General features: G+C 43.4%; 1 protein-coding gene and 1 pseudogene across 2 annotated transcripts in view; both read right to left on the bottom strand.

Annotated features, from left to right (window-relative positions):
* GOT2 (glutamic-oxaloacetic transaminase 2) overlaps window positions 1-15861 on the bottom strand; it is a 28695-nt gene that overhangs the window by 4734 nt on the left and 8100 nt on the right. For both annotated transcript variants that reach the window (XM_044256023.1, XM_044256024.1), the window contains exons 2-8: window positions 10011-10167; window positions 8161-8289; window positions 5348-5407; window positions 4639-4800; window positions 4305-4409; window positions 2375-2525; window positions 1735-1900 (exon numbers count right to left, since the gene is read on the bottom strand). In XM_044256023.1, coding sequence (XP_044111958.1) covers window positions 1735-1900; window positions 2375-2525; window positions 4305-4409; window positions 4639-4800; window positions 5348-5407; window positions 8161-8289; window positions 10011-10167 — 930 coding nt within the window. The remainder of the gene's footprint in view (window positions 1-1734; window positions 1901-2374; window positions 2526-4304; window positions 4410-4638; window positions 4801-5347; window positions 5408-8160; window positions 8290-10010; window positions 10168-15861) is intronic.
* Window positions 12343-12842, bottom strand: LOC122911389 (annotated as a pseudogene).

Genomic DNA, 15861 nt, shown 5'->3' with positions numbered 1-15861 from the left:
TCTAGCACAGTTCCTTTGTTACCTTAGTACACAACAGACTTCAAAGGTGTACTGAAGTGCACACGTTAAAAAAATGACATCTTGATAACCATTAGGAAATACAAAAAACCACTTAAAAATACGAAGTTCAAAAAAAAAAAAAAAAGCTTAGAGTAACTCAAAGAGAAAACACCACCAAACCTACATCACACATAGATAGGAGTAAAGTACATTGTATGTTACCATGATGGAAAACAGTGAAGAAAGACAAAAGGTGGGCTTTACTGACTAGATTTACAGTGAGTTTTTTTCCCTCTCCCAAAGTTTCTGAAATATACTTGCATATGAATTTTATAACGGGAAAAAAGTACAAATAAAAAAGTAGTCAGTTTCTTGGTAAGCCCTGCATGAGTATATTTAATTAAAAAGAACTACCCTGAACCAGACTTAGTTCAATGTTCCATAGAGTAATTTAAATTGGAAAGAATAGCTGTCATGTGATAAGCTGGGGGGCGGCAGATAAAGTCTCTTGCAGACAGCAGACAACAGATTTAGCTTTTCTCCCTGAGAAGCTGCTCAGGGATCTTCTAGCCTCTCAATTAACCAGCTCTAAAGATAAACTCTTATCTGACAAATCACATTGTTCATGGGCATCTTGGCTTTTTATTAACTTTGAAAAATATAGAGCAGGAGTTGGCAAACTTCTCATTTTCAAAGTTTTTTAAGTTCTGTACAGTTAACATGGCAAATTTCTTATAAAGGGCTGAATTATAAACGTTGTTAGGTTTTGCGGGCTATTTGCTCCCTGTCACAACTACTAAACTCTGCTGTTTGGCACAAAAGCAGCCACATGTAATTCATCAAAAATGATTGTGGCTGTGTGCAAGTAGAACTCTGTAAGAAGAGGGGGCAGACTAGATTTGACCCACAGAACAGTTTTCCAACCTCTGATCTAGAGCAAGGTTTCTAAATTGTGTGGCATGACCCATTAGTGCTCAAGTAGTTGGATGCAACTGGCATTTAGAAAATACTAGAACACATAAAGCCTAAGTACTGAGGTTTTTTTTTTTTAAAGATTTTGTTTATTTATTCGACAGAGATCACAAGCAGGCAGAGAGAGAGGAGGAAGCAGGCTTCCGGCCGACGGGCTCAATCCCAGGACCCTGGGATCATGACCTGAGCCGAAGGCAGAGGCTTTAATCCACTGAGCCACCCAGGTGCCCCAGTACTGAGTTTTTGACAACTGTTTCAGCTACATGTACATTTACAGGGATGTGGGCTCATGATACAAAATATGTCTTACGTGGACTGTGGTCAAAGAGACTGAGTGACACTAAGTCTGAGCACAGGCGCCAAGAGATTCAGACGGAAAGGCTAATAAAAACCAAAAAGCAGCAGAAATACTGATTCAGAGGTAGTTATTATTAAGATAAAAACAAAAAATAGTTGTTCTTAAAAATTTAAGTTTTCCTGTGTAAGGTACTTCAATTTGAGCCTCAGTTGAGTAGGGGGCAGGTTTTACTTAAGATGGAGATAATGGAATAAAAAAACCCACCCTGCCATTTCTTGAATTATGTTTGTCTCTGATGTATCTAAATGAGCTAACAGAATCATACCCCTCTCTCCCCCTCCCCGCCCACACAGGGAAGCTGGGTGTGACTGTACATCACAACCCGCCGACTATAAACAAGCTCTGAAGGCTCGGTGGTGGGAAAGGCAGGTGGTGGGGGCAGGGGGGCAGCAATGAGCCGTTACCATTGTTTTCGCAGGTCAGGGCTGGTCAGGATGGTGGAGGCAATCCGGGCCCCATTGATGGGAGGGTTGGAATACATGGGACGGATCAAGATCTTCAGCTGCGACTCCACCCTTTTGGCTTCATCGGCATCTTTGCAGACCACAGTGAAGGCTCCCACGCGCTCACCTGGAGAGACACACATGGACCTTGTTGTTCAGTTTTCCAGTCTCACATGTGAAAGCAAGTCATGATTCAATGTGCTACATATTATGCTTCCGTCAGAAGTGCCCCAAAAATATCTGTTTAAAAGCTTTCGACAACCAGTAAGGTGAATCTAGAGGCAACAGGAGGTCTGAGTACTCAAAGGTCTCTTTTTATGACATCCATCTTCTTGGCTTGTGGAGCCGTCATTTCTTGTTTAGAGAAGCAGTTATTAGTTTCCTCTGCTGGAGGAGTTCAGAGACACGAACGAAGATGTGACTAAGATAAGCAAAATCCAGGTTACCTGTCTTCTCTGGGTAACACACACACACACACACACAGGGACACACATGGACACGGGCACCCCCCCCACAAACTGGTATCTATGTGGCATCCTCTTCCAGCACTTCTTCCGTCTTATCAGGACACACACACCATGTGCTGGATCCTTGAGCTTACCGTATAAGCCCATGTTCTTGGCATAGGATTGGCAGAGACAAACATTAATGCCCTGTTCGATGAAGTGGCGTACAGCCCAGGCGTCCTTGTTACCGTCACCACTGGCAAAGCCTTGGTAGGCCATGTCAAAGAATGCAAAGAGATTGTTTTTCTGGGAAGGAAAAGAGAAGAGCAAAGCTTTAGGCAGTCTGTCTCAAGATGCCTCACATGCTTGCCTGTGCTTATGGGGACCGTATCTGCCTCACACAGAGTGAGCAGTTTTCTCCCCTGGTGGCAATTTGGAGATGTTTAATGTTCCCTGAGTTAAGACATCATCATATATTTTTCTTTACTTTGGTGGATATGGTCCCTCAAGAAGACATTAAGAAAAGGTACTCTTGGGGTGCCCGGGTGGCTCAGTGGGTTAAAGTCTCTGTCTTTGGCTCAGGTCATGATCCCAGGGTCCTGGGATCGAGCCCCACATCGGGCTCTCTGCTTAGCAGGGAGCCTGCTTCTTCCTCTCTCTCTCTCTCTGCCTGCCTCGAGGCCTACTTGTGATCTCTGTCTGTCAAATAAATAAGATCTTAAAAAAAAAAAGGGGGGGGGGGCGCCTGGGTGGCTCAGTGGGTTAAGCCGCTGCCTTCGGCTCAGGTCATGATCTCAGGGTCCTGGGATCGAGTCCCGCATCGGGCTCTCTGCTTAGCAGGGAGCCTGCTTCCCTCTCTCTCTCTCTCTCTGCCTGCCTCTCCATCTACTTGAGATTTCTCTCTGTCAAATAAATAAATAAAATCTTAAAAAAAAAAAAAAAAAAAAAGAAAAGGTACTCTTAATTTTAATCTTCCCAGAAAGCTGCTTGGTCTAACAGGAAGCTCTTTTCAGGCCCAGAGGATTCTGGGTAATTACTCTGGTCCAGTCAACACAGGACCAACATCAGTCTCTTCTGGGGCTAATGTAACTCCAGCAGTCTCATCTTTTACCCAGGACTCATGAGAACCATCTCATCTTCAAAGTGCTCTGTGAATGCTCTTTTTCTCTTTTTCTTTTCCCCCCTCTGTTTCATTCTGTTTGAACCTTAGGTTTAACAGAATGTAAAGAAAGGGAGACCAAAAGAAGCAAAAATGAAGACACAGGGCAACAAGAATACCTTCCTCTATTGCAATTTTTTTTTTTTTTTTAAAGTGAACTCTTCCTCCAATGTGGAGCTTGAACTCATAACCCCGAGGTCATGAGTTGCATGCTCTACCAACTGAGCCAGTCAGGCACCCCTCCTCGCTTGAAATTTTGACTATTGCCTTCTTTGACAGTTGAGTCTGTGAAAGATAACGGCCATGCTGAGGAAACAGGCCAGGACAGGAGACATGACAAAGTGTATAAACGATGAACATGTAATCCTGGCCAGGACAAATGTAGGTGCCAATGACAGACCTCCTAGGGCCAGTGGATACCCACTGGCCAGGCTGGCCAATGACAAGAGTCCTCAGAATTCCCAGCATCCAGGCTGAGGAACAGATTATCTCCAAGCTGCTCCTGTACCATCAATTAAGAACTGCTGATTATGCAGGGCACCTAGGTGGCTTGGTTGGTTATGTGGCTGACTCGGTTTCAGCTCCAGTTGTGATCTCGGAGTTGTGGAATCAAGCCCCGTGCTGGGTTATGCACTCAGCAGAGTCTGCTTGACATTTTCTCCCTTCCTCTGCACCTCCCCCGACTTGCATGCATGTACGTGCACTCTCTCTCTCAAATAAAAAAAGATCTTAAAAAAAAACAAAAAACAAACAAACAAAAAAAACAACAAAAAAAAACCAACCAAAAACAAAACCCAAATTGCTAATTAATAAGTAAGCAGCTCTTTCCTGACAACTTAATGTGGGCTCAAGGGTAATTAATTCTCATTAAGACTTTGCCCAGTTACTGAACACAGAACTGTGGCTAGTCAGCTCATTCTCCTTACCTTCACCACTGTTGCTATCTCCTTCCACTGCTCAGGGCGGGGGTCCACTCCCGTAGGATTGTGGGCACAGGCATGCAGGAGAAGAACACTTTGCTGTGGCATTTTCTAAAGAGACAACCAAGAGGTGACTATGCAGCTCTGAAAGGAGATAACTTACCTGAAATGCCATAGAGTCACTATTTTGATCACTAACAAAGATAATCTGAGATCCGAAAATAAGTTCATTCCCAATATTTTTACTCAGATACTGAGACCCAGCTGTGAAACATCACATCTCCACAAGGAGGTTTGTTTCTTGTTCCTTCACCCCTCTTGCCCTGAAAGTCACACTTACCGAAATGTCCTCTAGAGCGCCTGTGAAGTCAAAGCCGCAAGTCTTGGGGTCATAATATCGATAACCATGTAGCTGCATGCCTGCGTCCCTGAAGATGGGTGTGTGATTTCCCCAGGACGGTTTGGGCAGAAAGACATCTCGGCTGAACTTAAAAAATCTTTGCTAAAAAATGGAATGAAAGGGAATGGATAAGTGAAGAAGGAAGAGGAAAAAAATAAGAAGAGTTGATACATTTTAGGAAGAAGACATTAAGAGGAAGACATTTTTCTCTATTGAAACTCATCTTATCTTTATGAGTGAGAGACAGTAATGACTCAGCATCAACAGTGTGTGAGCTGGAATGTAAGCTCTGATGAGTATATTCGCTGTGTAGCCAAAGGCTTGTCTGGGCCTCACTGTCTTTGTCTGTAAAATGTCGGTAAATGAATCTTCTTCATAAAGATTAAATCATTAAATGAATTAAAACAGAAGCTGGTAGTAACAGATATGTGCTCAATAAATAAGATTTATTATTATTATTATTCTATCTTCCTTGCAATTTCTTCTAAGTATTTTTACTTTTCTTACCCCTGACTCCATTCGTCAGAGAACAGGAACTCTTCCAACTTTGGGGAGAGAGGTCATCAAACACACAGGCAATAGGAAACCCCACCATCCTCAACTTACAGACTCTCTTACAGCTCATCCCTGAAGCAGTTTCCAGACTCACCAGAAAACTGGCTCCGATCCTCAAGGCCCCAGTTCCAGAAATGGTCTGCACAGTGACATACTGAAGGAGAGAGAGCACGGTCAGTGAGGTATGATACTCTCTACAGGCCCATAACAGAACTGAGGCCAAGCCCAGAGAGGCACTGCTCTGTACACTCAGTTTTCTTCCTGCTGAAGACGTTTCAAATGGTCCTGGGAAATGAGAGAATAGCTCTACTGTTTCATTTCCCAATTTGCTAAGAGACAGACTGACTCTCCTTGTGAGTTCTCAAAAGAGCCGTCTCTTCAGTTTCCAACATCTTTGCTGACCAAGAAGTTAACTCCTCATGGCTTGTTATCAGTATCATACCGTGTAATAGGAGAAATGTTCAGGACACAACTGCTCCCCCCACATGAGAAAGGGTTCATTTATACAGAGAAAAAAAGACACTAAGAAAAGTCACTACATTACTGAACGATTCTTGAATATCAAAGTTCCTTGAAAAGCAAGTCAACTTATTATTATGAGAATAATAAGGATCACTACATTTTAAAGGCTCAGAAGTGGGGCGCTTGGGTGGCTCAGTGGGTTAAAGCCTCTGCCTTTGGCTCAGGTCATGATCCCAGGGTTCTGGGATCGAGCCCCGCGTCCGGCTCTCTGCTCCGCAGGGAGCCTGCTTTCTCCCCTCTCTCTCTCTGCCTGCCTCTCTTCCTGCTTGTGATTTCTCTCTGTCAAATAAAGGCTCAGAAGTTCCATTCTCTGAGTTTTCATAATCTGAAAACATTATCTTTTGAGTAATAGGAAGGTGCCTGAAGTAATCTGTTTCTTCGAATCAGTCAACTTTAAGGAATAAGAAATCACAGATTTTTTTTCCTATGGCACTATAGATGTTTAAGGTTCTCTTAAACATAAACTTATTTTCTGGCCTGGGGGGCAGGAGAAGAAACGGGTGGAGGGGGGAGAGCATAACAAACTCTTTATGGAACGAAGTTTGTCCCTGTGAACTTTGCCGTGACAGAAATAAAAATCGAACTGTGGGGGAAACTGGTGGGCTCAGTTGGTGGAGCATGGGACTCTTGATCTTGGGGTTGAGCCCCACAGTGGGTGAAATGGTTACTTAAAAAATAAAACCTTGGCGTGCCTGGGTGGCTCAATGGGTTAAGCCTCTGCCTTCAGCTCAGGTCATGATCTCAGGGTCCTGGGATCAAGCCCCATATCAGGCTCTCTGCTCGGCAGGGAGCCTACTTCCTCCTCTCTCTCCCTGCCTGCCTCTCTCCCCCTGCCTGCCTCTCTGTGTACTTGTGATCTCCGTCTGTCAAATAAATAAATAAAATCTTTAAAATAAATAAATAAATAAAATCTTTAGAAGATCCAGAAAAATCAAACAAACCTAACTGTGGATCTGATAATATTAAAAACTCATAAAGGCACAGCAATTTATGAGACAAGCTGATGTTACTTTAGCTAGACAGATAGAGATAAGCAAAAATTACAGAGAAAATGGAAGCTTTCATGGGGGATTAATAGGCAGTTGATTGCACGGATATCAATCAAACTGTGGATCAGGATCATTACTGTCTCAGTAGGAGGTTGTAGCTTTACTCTTGAGTTCATGATCTAACCTGTGGACTTAGACCAGCCTTGTGAATAAACTGTATTTATTCTGGTCTCGTGGGTGGAAGGGGAGAAATGTTGGCTTAGTTCTGCTACTTTGTTTTTCTCAGGACTTGGCCAGGAAAACAAATATTTAAACATACAAATGTATCCATTAATAAACATTTGTTTCAAAGGAAAGGGAACTATGGTGCTCTGGTGCTCGAGGCCCCTTGTCACTGCGCTGCTGAACGGCCTGGAGGCATCCCAGCCGCCTCCGGCTTGCTCCTCTTCTACAGGAAGGGCCGAGCCTGTGCATTCTCAGACATCTACTGGTGCAAAGTCTGTGTACAGTACCATCTTCTTCTGCCATAAGAGGACCCCCAGGAAGACATGTGTGCTCCCCTGTCACGGCTGCAGGATGGTCTTCTGGACCCGAGAGACAAGGGAGGAGGCAGGAAGGGAGAAGAGCTGCTTTCTTTTAATGTCTAAACTGGCTGTGAAGGGGCAGCAGAGGAGTACCAGACTGGTCCTGGCCCCAAGAGACTTGCCTGTGTGCTTCTTCCATCTGAGCTGGAAGCCGAGAACATGAGAGTAGCGGCTAATTATAGGCCTAAAACTGGGCATAGTTTGGCATTTCTTCTTTTTTTTTTTTCAGATTTATTTACTCATTTGAGACAGAGAGTGAGAATGAGCAGAGGGAAGAGTCAGGGGGGAAGGAGAAGCAGGTTCCCCACCAAGCAGAGCGTCTGAGGCAGGGCTCAATCCCAGGACCCTAGGACCACGACCTGAGCTGAAGGCAGACACCCAAACGACTGAGCCACCCAGGTGCACCTAGTTTGGCATTGTTTTTTTTTTTTTTTTAAGATTTTATTTATTTATTTGACAGACAGAGATCACAAGTAGGCAGAGGAGCAGGCTGAGAGAGAGAGGGGGAAGCAGGCTCCCCGCTGAGCAGAGAGCCCAATACGGGGCTCGAGCCCAGGACCCCAAGATCATGACCTGAGCTGAAGGCAGAGGCTTAAACCCACTGAGCCACCCAGGCACCCCTACATGAAATCTTTTAATTTATAAGTACCAACTTACTTTTTCAAGAAGAGATATTAGCAATAGTGCGGTCACCTCAAAATCATCATTACACACAAAGTGATATATCTTATTTATTTAAATTATTTCAAATTTGTTTAAACTGTTAAATTTAAAAACAGACTCTGTATGATGCCAGAGTCTGCTCTGCTTACCCGGCTACTTTTCAACACTTCGTTGTTCTCACCCAGGGCCAGCTCTGCAGATGCCTTACAAAACTCAGCAAGTCCTGCAATGGGCAGATATTCTTTGTCCAAATTTTTTGCAGCAATCTGGGCCTCTGCCTAGACAAGAGAAAAGGTATCTGCTTAGTTTCTTCTTCTTACCTGGAATTACGATGATTAATATTTAATGTTTAATAAATTTAGTTTATATATTAAAGATAAAGGAAGTATAGCCTTGTTTTTATTCGGAAATACTGTTCAAGAAAAAAAGCTAAGTACTACACCTGAAACTAATATGACACTGTATGTTAACTGGAATTTAAATAAAAATTTGAAAATATACACCAAAAAAAAAAAAAAAAAAAAAAAAAAAAAAAAAAAAACACCAAACCCTACAGAAAAAAAAAAAGATTACTTGGTATTTTATAATGTAGAACACAAATATTTATGATTTTAAAAATTGTATTTTTTTACAGTTAGGTTTTACATGGGTTGGTACACAATGTTTTCTTGGTTAATATTTAACATATGGCATTCCTGGAATGCACAAGAACAAAGTTTATGAGCAACACTTAAAAGAGATATAAGATGATAAAATCAAACTAAATATGTAAGAAAGTATTTCAAGGTATAATGCCAGTCTAAGAACTTCAAGGAGTTAATTGTACTAGCCACATCTCTTCTGCTTTGGAGACAGACGTGAGACCAATCCTCACTAGTTGTGTGTCCCTGAGCAACTCAAATTAGTAACCTTCCTGAGCTTCACTTTCTTCATCTGTTGAATGGGGGGACAACTGTTGCTACAACTCTCACGACTGGCTGAAGACCTGACAAAGGAATGCATGGAAGCGTGTGGTGGTATTCCAGGTTGCAAACCAGCGGACTAATCCTTGCTGAAATACTTCCAACTGTCAGACTGAGACCAAGGCAATCCCTGCATGACCTGAGACCCAGCAGCCAGCAGTTTCCAGTAAGTCTTCTCATCACAATGGTTTCTCGAACCCTTTTTGTCTACTCTGAGAGCTCCAGAGGTGACTCTTAACTCACACTCCCACAGACTTAGATACTTCTTCTTTCAGGGGTTCATTCAGCCCATGTTCTTACTTCATTGGCTCCTGAGGGCCTGAGCCCGCTGGCTTCAGGGCGCTCAGCTCAGATGATTACGGAGTGCTATACCCTGACCCGGAAGTATTCCTTTGTAACTTTCACTCACGGTGCCCAGTTCTGCTCTATGGAGGAAGGATGCATCACCAGCCCATTTTCGGAAGTGACAGAGCATTGATATATCAAAAGAGGAGGTGTAGATGGAAAGGGAACACATGCTTTCCTTAAAAAAACTGTTCTAAGGGAATTGACTATTTAAAGTTATAGTGATTACCAACAGAAAGAACAGTGATAAAAATGTCACAAAAATAGAGCGAATTATTCTGTAATTCGCCGAAAGGACAGAGCATGCCTGTGTGGGAGAGCTTATTAAGGCCATCACCATGAGAGAAATGGAAAATAATGGCAGCAATCCTCATCCACAAAGGGCTATTCTTATTACCAAGAGGCAACGTTTAAATTCTTAGTCCTTTTGCGCACACTCAGGATTAAATATGAAACTATGCCTGCTTTACAGATAATCACTTAAGTTCAATCTTGAGAAAGACCACATAGTTCCAATCTGTCACTTTTACAGCAAGGAGCCCAGAGCCCAGAAACCTGAGTGATTTAAGCAGCCGGTGCCAGAACTGGAACCAGGTCTCCCGACTCCCAGCCTGGCACTCTTTCTGCCACTCTCCAGGAGCTCTCTTCAGTTGATCCATCCCAAGAAGGCAGGGGATAGACGGCAAACTTACCTTCCGGACACTAGGGAGCACATACGGCTTTCCATTATCATCCCGGTAGGCACCAACTCCCAGATTCATCTTTTTGCTGTTGGTGTCTCTCTTAAAGGCTTCCGTGACTCCCAGAATGGGATCTGGGGGGCCCATTTCCACATGGGTCCACCAAGAGCTGAAATGAGAAATAAAAGAAAATATAGTAGCTGGATTTCCATGGCCAGAGACATCTCAAATCTGCCAGAGCACTTTGCAGAGGAGGGCAGAAGACCAAATGCAAATGCAATGAGGAGCAGAAGAGGGACACCCCAATCATCCTGGGGAGGACAGGGTGCATATGTAGGCTTTCACAGTCCAAATCTGATCTAAATTCCCAGGCAAAGACTATTTCATGTAATTTGGCTGTGAGAAACAGAGTGGTAAAACATAACATAAGAGAAGCAAGCAAGGGGCGCCTGGGTGGCTCAGCGGGTTAAGCCGCTGCCTTCGGCTCAGGTCATGATCTCAGGGTCCTGGGATCGAGTCCCCACATCGGGCTCTCTGCTCAGCAGGGAGCCTACTTCCCTTCCTCTCTCTCTGCCTGCCTCTCTGCCTACTTGTGATCTCTTTCTCTCTCTGTCAAATGGATAAATAAATAAATCTTAAAAAAAAAAAGTTGCTGTCTTCAGCTCAGGTCGTGATCCTGGGGTCCTGGGATTGAGTCCCACATCAGGCTCTCTGCTTTGGCGGGGAGCCTGCTTCCCTTCCTCTCTCTCTGCCTACTAGTGCGGTCTGTCAAATAAATTAAAAAAAAAAAAAAAAAAAAAAAAAAAGGAGAGACAGAAGCAAGCAGGGACCATTGCTTGCTCGGTCCTTGAATGTTACGTGACCACCCCCCCACCTCCACGCCCCATAAAGGTGCTTGGGTTTTAGCCTGTTCTCAAACTTGTTAAAGGGTAGCATTTGCAGAGGTTGTTAAAAACACAGGTTCCCGTGTTCCAGCTTGGATATAGTGAGAACATGTACAGTTATTGAAGTTTTTTGGGGGGCAGGAGGAAGCGGGTTGATCAGGTAAGTGGAGTGACATGAACAGCCTTGCCTTTTTAGAGCCCATCTGGTCACAAGGTGGGGTACTGAATGTAGTGTTAAAAGCGGATGCAGAAGGATCACTGGTTCATTACTCAGCAAAAGAGATAAAGGGATTGGGGCCTAAACCAGGACAAGGGGCAGAGAGGAAGACAGAATTTCGAGGTATTTCGGAATTAAAAATCAGCAAGAACTACATGTAACAACCTATTCATCCTCTCACTACTTAATTAAAATGCTGGACAATGTTTATTATTCTGTATTTATAAGAGTCATGATTTTGCCTTAAAAAATTATCCCCTGGGGAGGGGGGTGAGGGGAGGGGTAACTGGATAATAGACAATAAAGACAGCATGTGATGTAATGCGCACTGTTATAGAAGACTGATGAATCACAGGCCTGTACCTCTGAAACCAATAACACATTTTAGGTTGATTAATTGAATATGAATAAAAATGTTTAAAAAAATTATCCCGTAATAATCTTGGGGTGGGGGGGGGTCATCCACCTGGACCAGGTGAACTATATTGTTAGGGAAGTACACTTCATCTTTCCTTGGTGTCCTGAGGTAATCTCAAGAGGCAACAGAACTTTAGTTTCTTGGGACCCTGGTGGCTTAGTCAGTTAAGCATCTGCCTTCTGCTCAGGTCATGAACCCAGGGTTCTGGGATTGAGTCCCACAATGGGCTCCTTGCTCAGGAGGCTCTCTCCCTCCGACTGCTGCTCCCCCTGCTTGTGCTCTCTCTGAAAAATAACTATTTTTGGGAAAAAAAATTACATATTTTTTTAGAGTGTTGGGGGGGTGTAGGGGAGGGGCAGAGGGAGAAAGTCTTAAGTAAGCTTCACACTTAGCGCCGAGTCTGATGTGGGGCTCAAGGCCACGACTAAGATCATGACCTGAGCCAAAATCAAGACCTGGGACGCATCACCAACTGAGCCACCCAGGTGCCCCTCAAAATTACTTTTTTTTTTTTCAAAGACTTTATTTATCCATTTGACAGACAGAGATCACAAGCAGGCAGAGAGAGGGGGAAGCAGGCTCCCCGCTGAGCAGAGAGCCCGATGCGGGGCTCGACCCCAGGACCCTGGGATAAAGACCCGAGCCGAAAGCAGAGGCTTTAACCCACTGAGCCACCCAGGTGCCCCTCAAAATTACCTTTATTATAAGGAAAACACACAGCAAAACAGAGCTCTTGGCAGGGCTGGGCCCAGGGAGCCCTATTTTCTAATCTGTTCTCTTCCCTGGGAAGAGAAAGGTTGGCAAAAGTTGTAGAGCTTTCAGGCTTTAAAGATATAAAAGGTTAAACATATGGAGAAGGAAAGGATGTTCTAGCCCTTTGGTCCAGTGTTATCCCCAGCCCCATCCCTCAGTATTTGTTGATGCCAAAGACACGAAGCCCACGGAACTGGGTAACTTAGGCAGCAGTATGCTGAGCAATGAGGCTGTGTAGATGAGGTGCAGAAACTGGCCACGAGGTAGAGGACAGTGGGAGAAACACTGAGGAATTTGCTGGAAGACGTTAACTGGAGCCTACAGTCCATCTGTTTCCAGTGTGTCACCCCTTAGTGAGGGGTTTTAAAGGGTGTCCCTTTCACTGTATATTAAGACGACACCACAGCCAAGTTATGGATGGCATCAGTCAGCATCGGTCAGGTCCAGACAACAGGAATGCGGAGTAGAACATGAGGCAGTCCTACCAAGACAATGCAGGCCAGCCAGATGCCCTGACTGTTCATCACTCAAGCGCTGGGGTTTACTTTGCTGTGTGCCACCCTGACCTTCATTCTCCTGGGTGCAGAAGCCCCTCCAGCAGAGGCCGGGCACTGGCTTCCATACCTGGTGTGAAGGAGCCTGAGGCAAAAACTGTTTCTCTGGCTTGTCTCCTACCGCTACTAATCTGGGGCTTTGTTTCTGGTTCACCTAAGGCCGATAAGCCAGTCCTCATCAGTAGCGATGATGGTAAATCTGGTTTTATGAGCTCACCATTCAGTAATCTCTGAAAACGGGTAGCAGAGATCTAGTCTCTGTTGGGTGAGAGATGATGCATAATCTGGTTAGTTGTTTGATTTTGTTTATTTGAAGCTTAATCAAGAATTTTGCAGCTCTGCGGCGCCTGGCTGGCTCAGTTGGTAGAGCATGGGACTCTTGATCCTGGGGTGGTGGGTGGGTCTGAGTCTCACGTTGGGTCTAATGGAGATTACCTAATAAAATCTTTTTTTTTTTTTTTTAATTTTTAAATGATTTTATTTATTTGAGAGAGACAGAGAGACCATGAGAGGAGAGAGGTCAGCGGGAGAGGCAGACTCAGGAGCCTGATGTGGGACTCAATCCCAGGACTCCAGGATCACGACCTGAGCCAAAGGCAGTTGCTTAACCAACTGAGCCACCCAGGGGCCCCTCCCTAATAAAATCTTTTTTTTTTTATTTATTTTTTCAATTTATTTATTTTCAGAAAAACAGTATTATTTTTTCACCACACCCAGTGCTCCATGCAATCTGTGCCCTCTATAATACCCACCACCTGATACCCCAACCTCCCACCCCCCCAATAAAATCTTAAAAAAAAAAAATTTTTTTTTGCAGCTCTTTATCAGAATTGTGAGGTTTTCATTTGTGTTTACTCTTGCTCTGTGGCCAAAGCTGTAAACCTGTAGAGCTATTAAGACCTCTATGTGTCAGTAATTCAGAAAGGTTTTTTTTGTTTTCCTCCTGAGTGTCTGAATGTGAAATGTTTTCCAGCTCTGTCGGGTACTGATAAATTTATATCATAAAAATCTTGGGGAACCTGGGTGGCTCAGTCCATTAAGGGCCTGACTTTTGAACTCAGCTCAGATTTTGATCTCAGGGTCCTGAGTTCAAGTCCTACATTGGGCTCCACTTAAAAAAAAATCTCAAAGGTGTTCTGTTCTGATTGTGTGTAATAGAGACTGTATTTCTAGTACTTTAAATGTGCTAGACAAAAGTTTTTTTTCTTAAAGAAACTAACTCGGAAATGCTTAAAAAATTCAAGTTCACGTCAGTCATATAAACCCCTTTGAGACTAGTTTAACTGATTTAATAGAACTAGTTATGTCTTTAATTTATTCATGTTTAAGTATGATACAGGCATACATTTTATTCTATGTGGCTTTGCTTTTCCTAAATTTACATTGGTTTACTGGACTATAAGCTAACATGCTTTTTTTTTTTTTTCTTTTAAGATTTTGTCAGAGAGTAAGAGAGAGAGAGAAGTGAGCAACCACAAGCAGGGGGAGAGGCAGGCAGATGGAGAAGCAGGTTCCCTGCCAAGCAGGGGAGCCTATAGTCCATCCTGAGATGGAGCCCGAGATTATGACCGAAGCTGAAGGCAGACACTTAACTGACTGAGCCACCCAGGAGCCCCCCTTTATTTATTTTTTTATTTTTAAAGATTTTATTTATTTATTTATTTGAGAGAAAATGAGTGAGAGAGAGGAGGAGGTCGGAAGGAGAAGCGGACTCCACAAGGAGCCGGGAGCCCGATGTGGGACTCGATCCTGGAAGTCTGGGATCATGACCTGAGCTGAAGGCAGTTGCCCAACGGAGCCACGCAGGCGCCCAAGGAGTCCCCCTTTTAAAAGATTTTTATTTATTTGAGGAGAGAGAGGAAGGAGGGTACACAAGTGAGGGGAAGAAAGAGGGAGGAGACTCCCTGCTGAGCACGGAGCCAGCCGTGGGGCTTTATCTGAGGACCCTGAGATCATTACCTGAGCCCAAGGAAGATGCTTAACTGATTGGGCCACTCAGGTGCCCCTATTTTTTCCTCTTTTATTAGATTCATTCATTCGTAGACTTTACCCCCAGCATGGACCCCAATGTGGGCCTTAACTCATGACCCCAAGATCAACATCTAAGCTGAAACCAAGAGTTGGAGGCTTAACCTTAGACTGAGTAACCCAGGGACCCCAGTAGGTTAAATTTTTTAGAAGCTTTATTTTTTTAAGAAAGATTTTATTTATTTGAGAGAGCGGGAAAGGGAGAAGCATATTCCCTGCTGAGCAGAGAGCCTGATGCCAGGCTCAATCCCAGGATCATGATCTGAGCTGAATGAAGCCAGATGCTTAGCTGACTGAGCCACCCAGGCACCCCACAGAAGAATTTGAGATTTACAGAAAATTAAGCAGCTGCTATAGAGTTCCCAACACCTGCTCCCCCACCAAGAATTCCCTCTTATTACTTACATTTTATATTAGTAGAGTACATTTGTTACAAGTAAGGAACCAATATTGACACATTATTAAATCCACACTTTATTCAGATTTCTTCAGTTTTCACCCAATGTCCTATTTCTGTTCTAAAGGTCCACCCAGGATATCATATTGCATTCACTTGTCATGTCTCCTTGGGCTATTCTTCATGGTGGTGGTTTTAGATACTTTTTGTTTTTGATCACTCTGACAGTTTTGGGGAGTACTGGCCAGGCATACTACAGGATATCCCTCTATTGGACTTTGATATTTTGCTCATTAGACTGGAGTTATGGGTGGTTAGGAGAACATTTTATTTTCTAATATGTCTGCTTGAAGATAATTTCTGAGATCTTTAAGTAACTTAAAATCTTAGACTAATATAATTATGAATTAATTAATGGGTTATTTAATTATTGGAAACGTAGATAATTTCTAAGTAAGACAGGATACAGACACACTGATTACTAAGCATAATTTTTATATATTTTATTTCCTATTTTTATATGTGCTTGAGAGGTTATAGCCTTGGGTGATTTTATTAATTAAAACAACTTTTTGAGGGGAGGTTAAACAACAGAAATTTATTTTCTCACCA

This window comes from Neovison vison, chromosome 7, assembly GCF_020171115.1.
Source record: "Neovison vison isolate M4711 chromosome 7, ASM_NN_V1, whole genome shotgun sequence".
Lineage (NCBI taxonomy): Eukaryota > Metazoa > Chordata > Mammalia > Carnivora > Mustelidae > Neogale > Neogale vison.
Note: the sequence above shows the minus strand (reverse complement) of the source record. Positions and strands in the feature narration are given on the sequence as shown.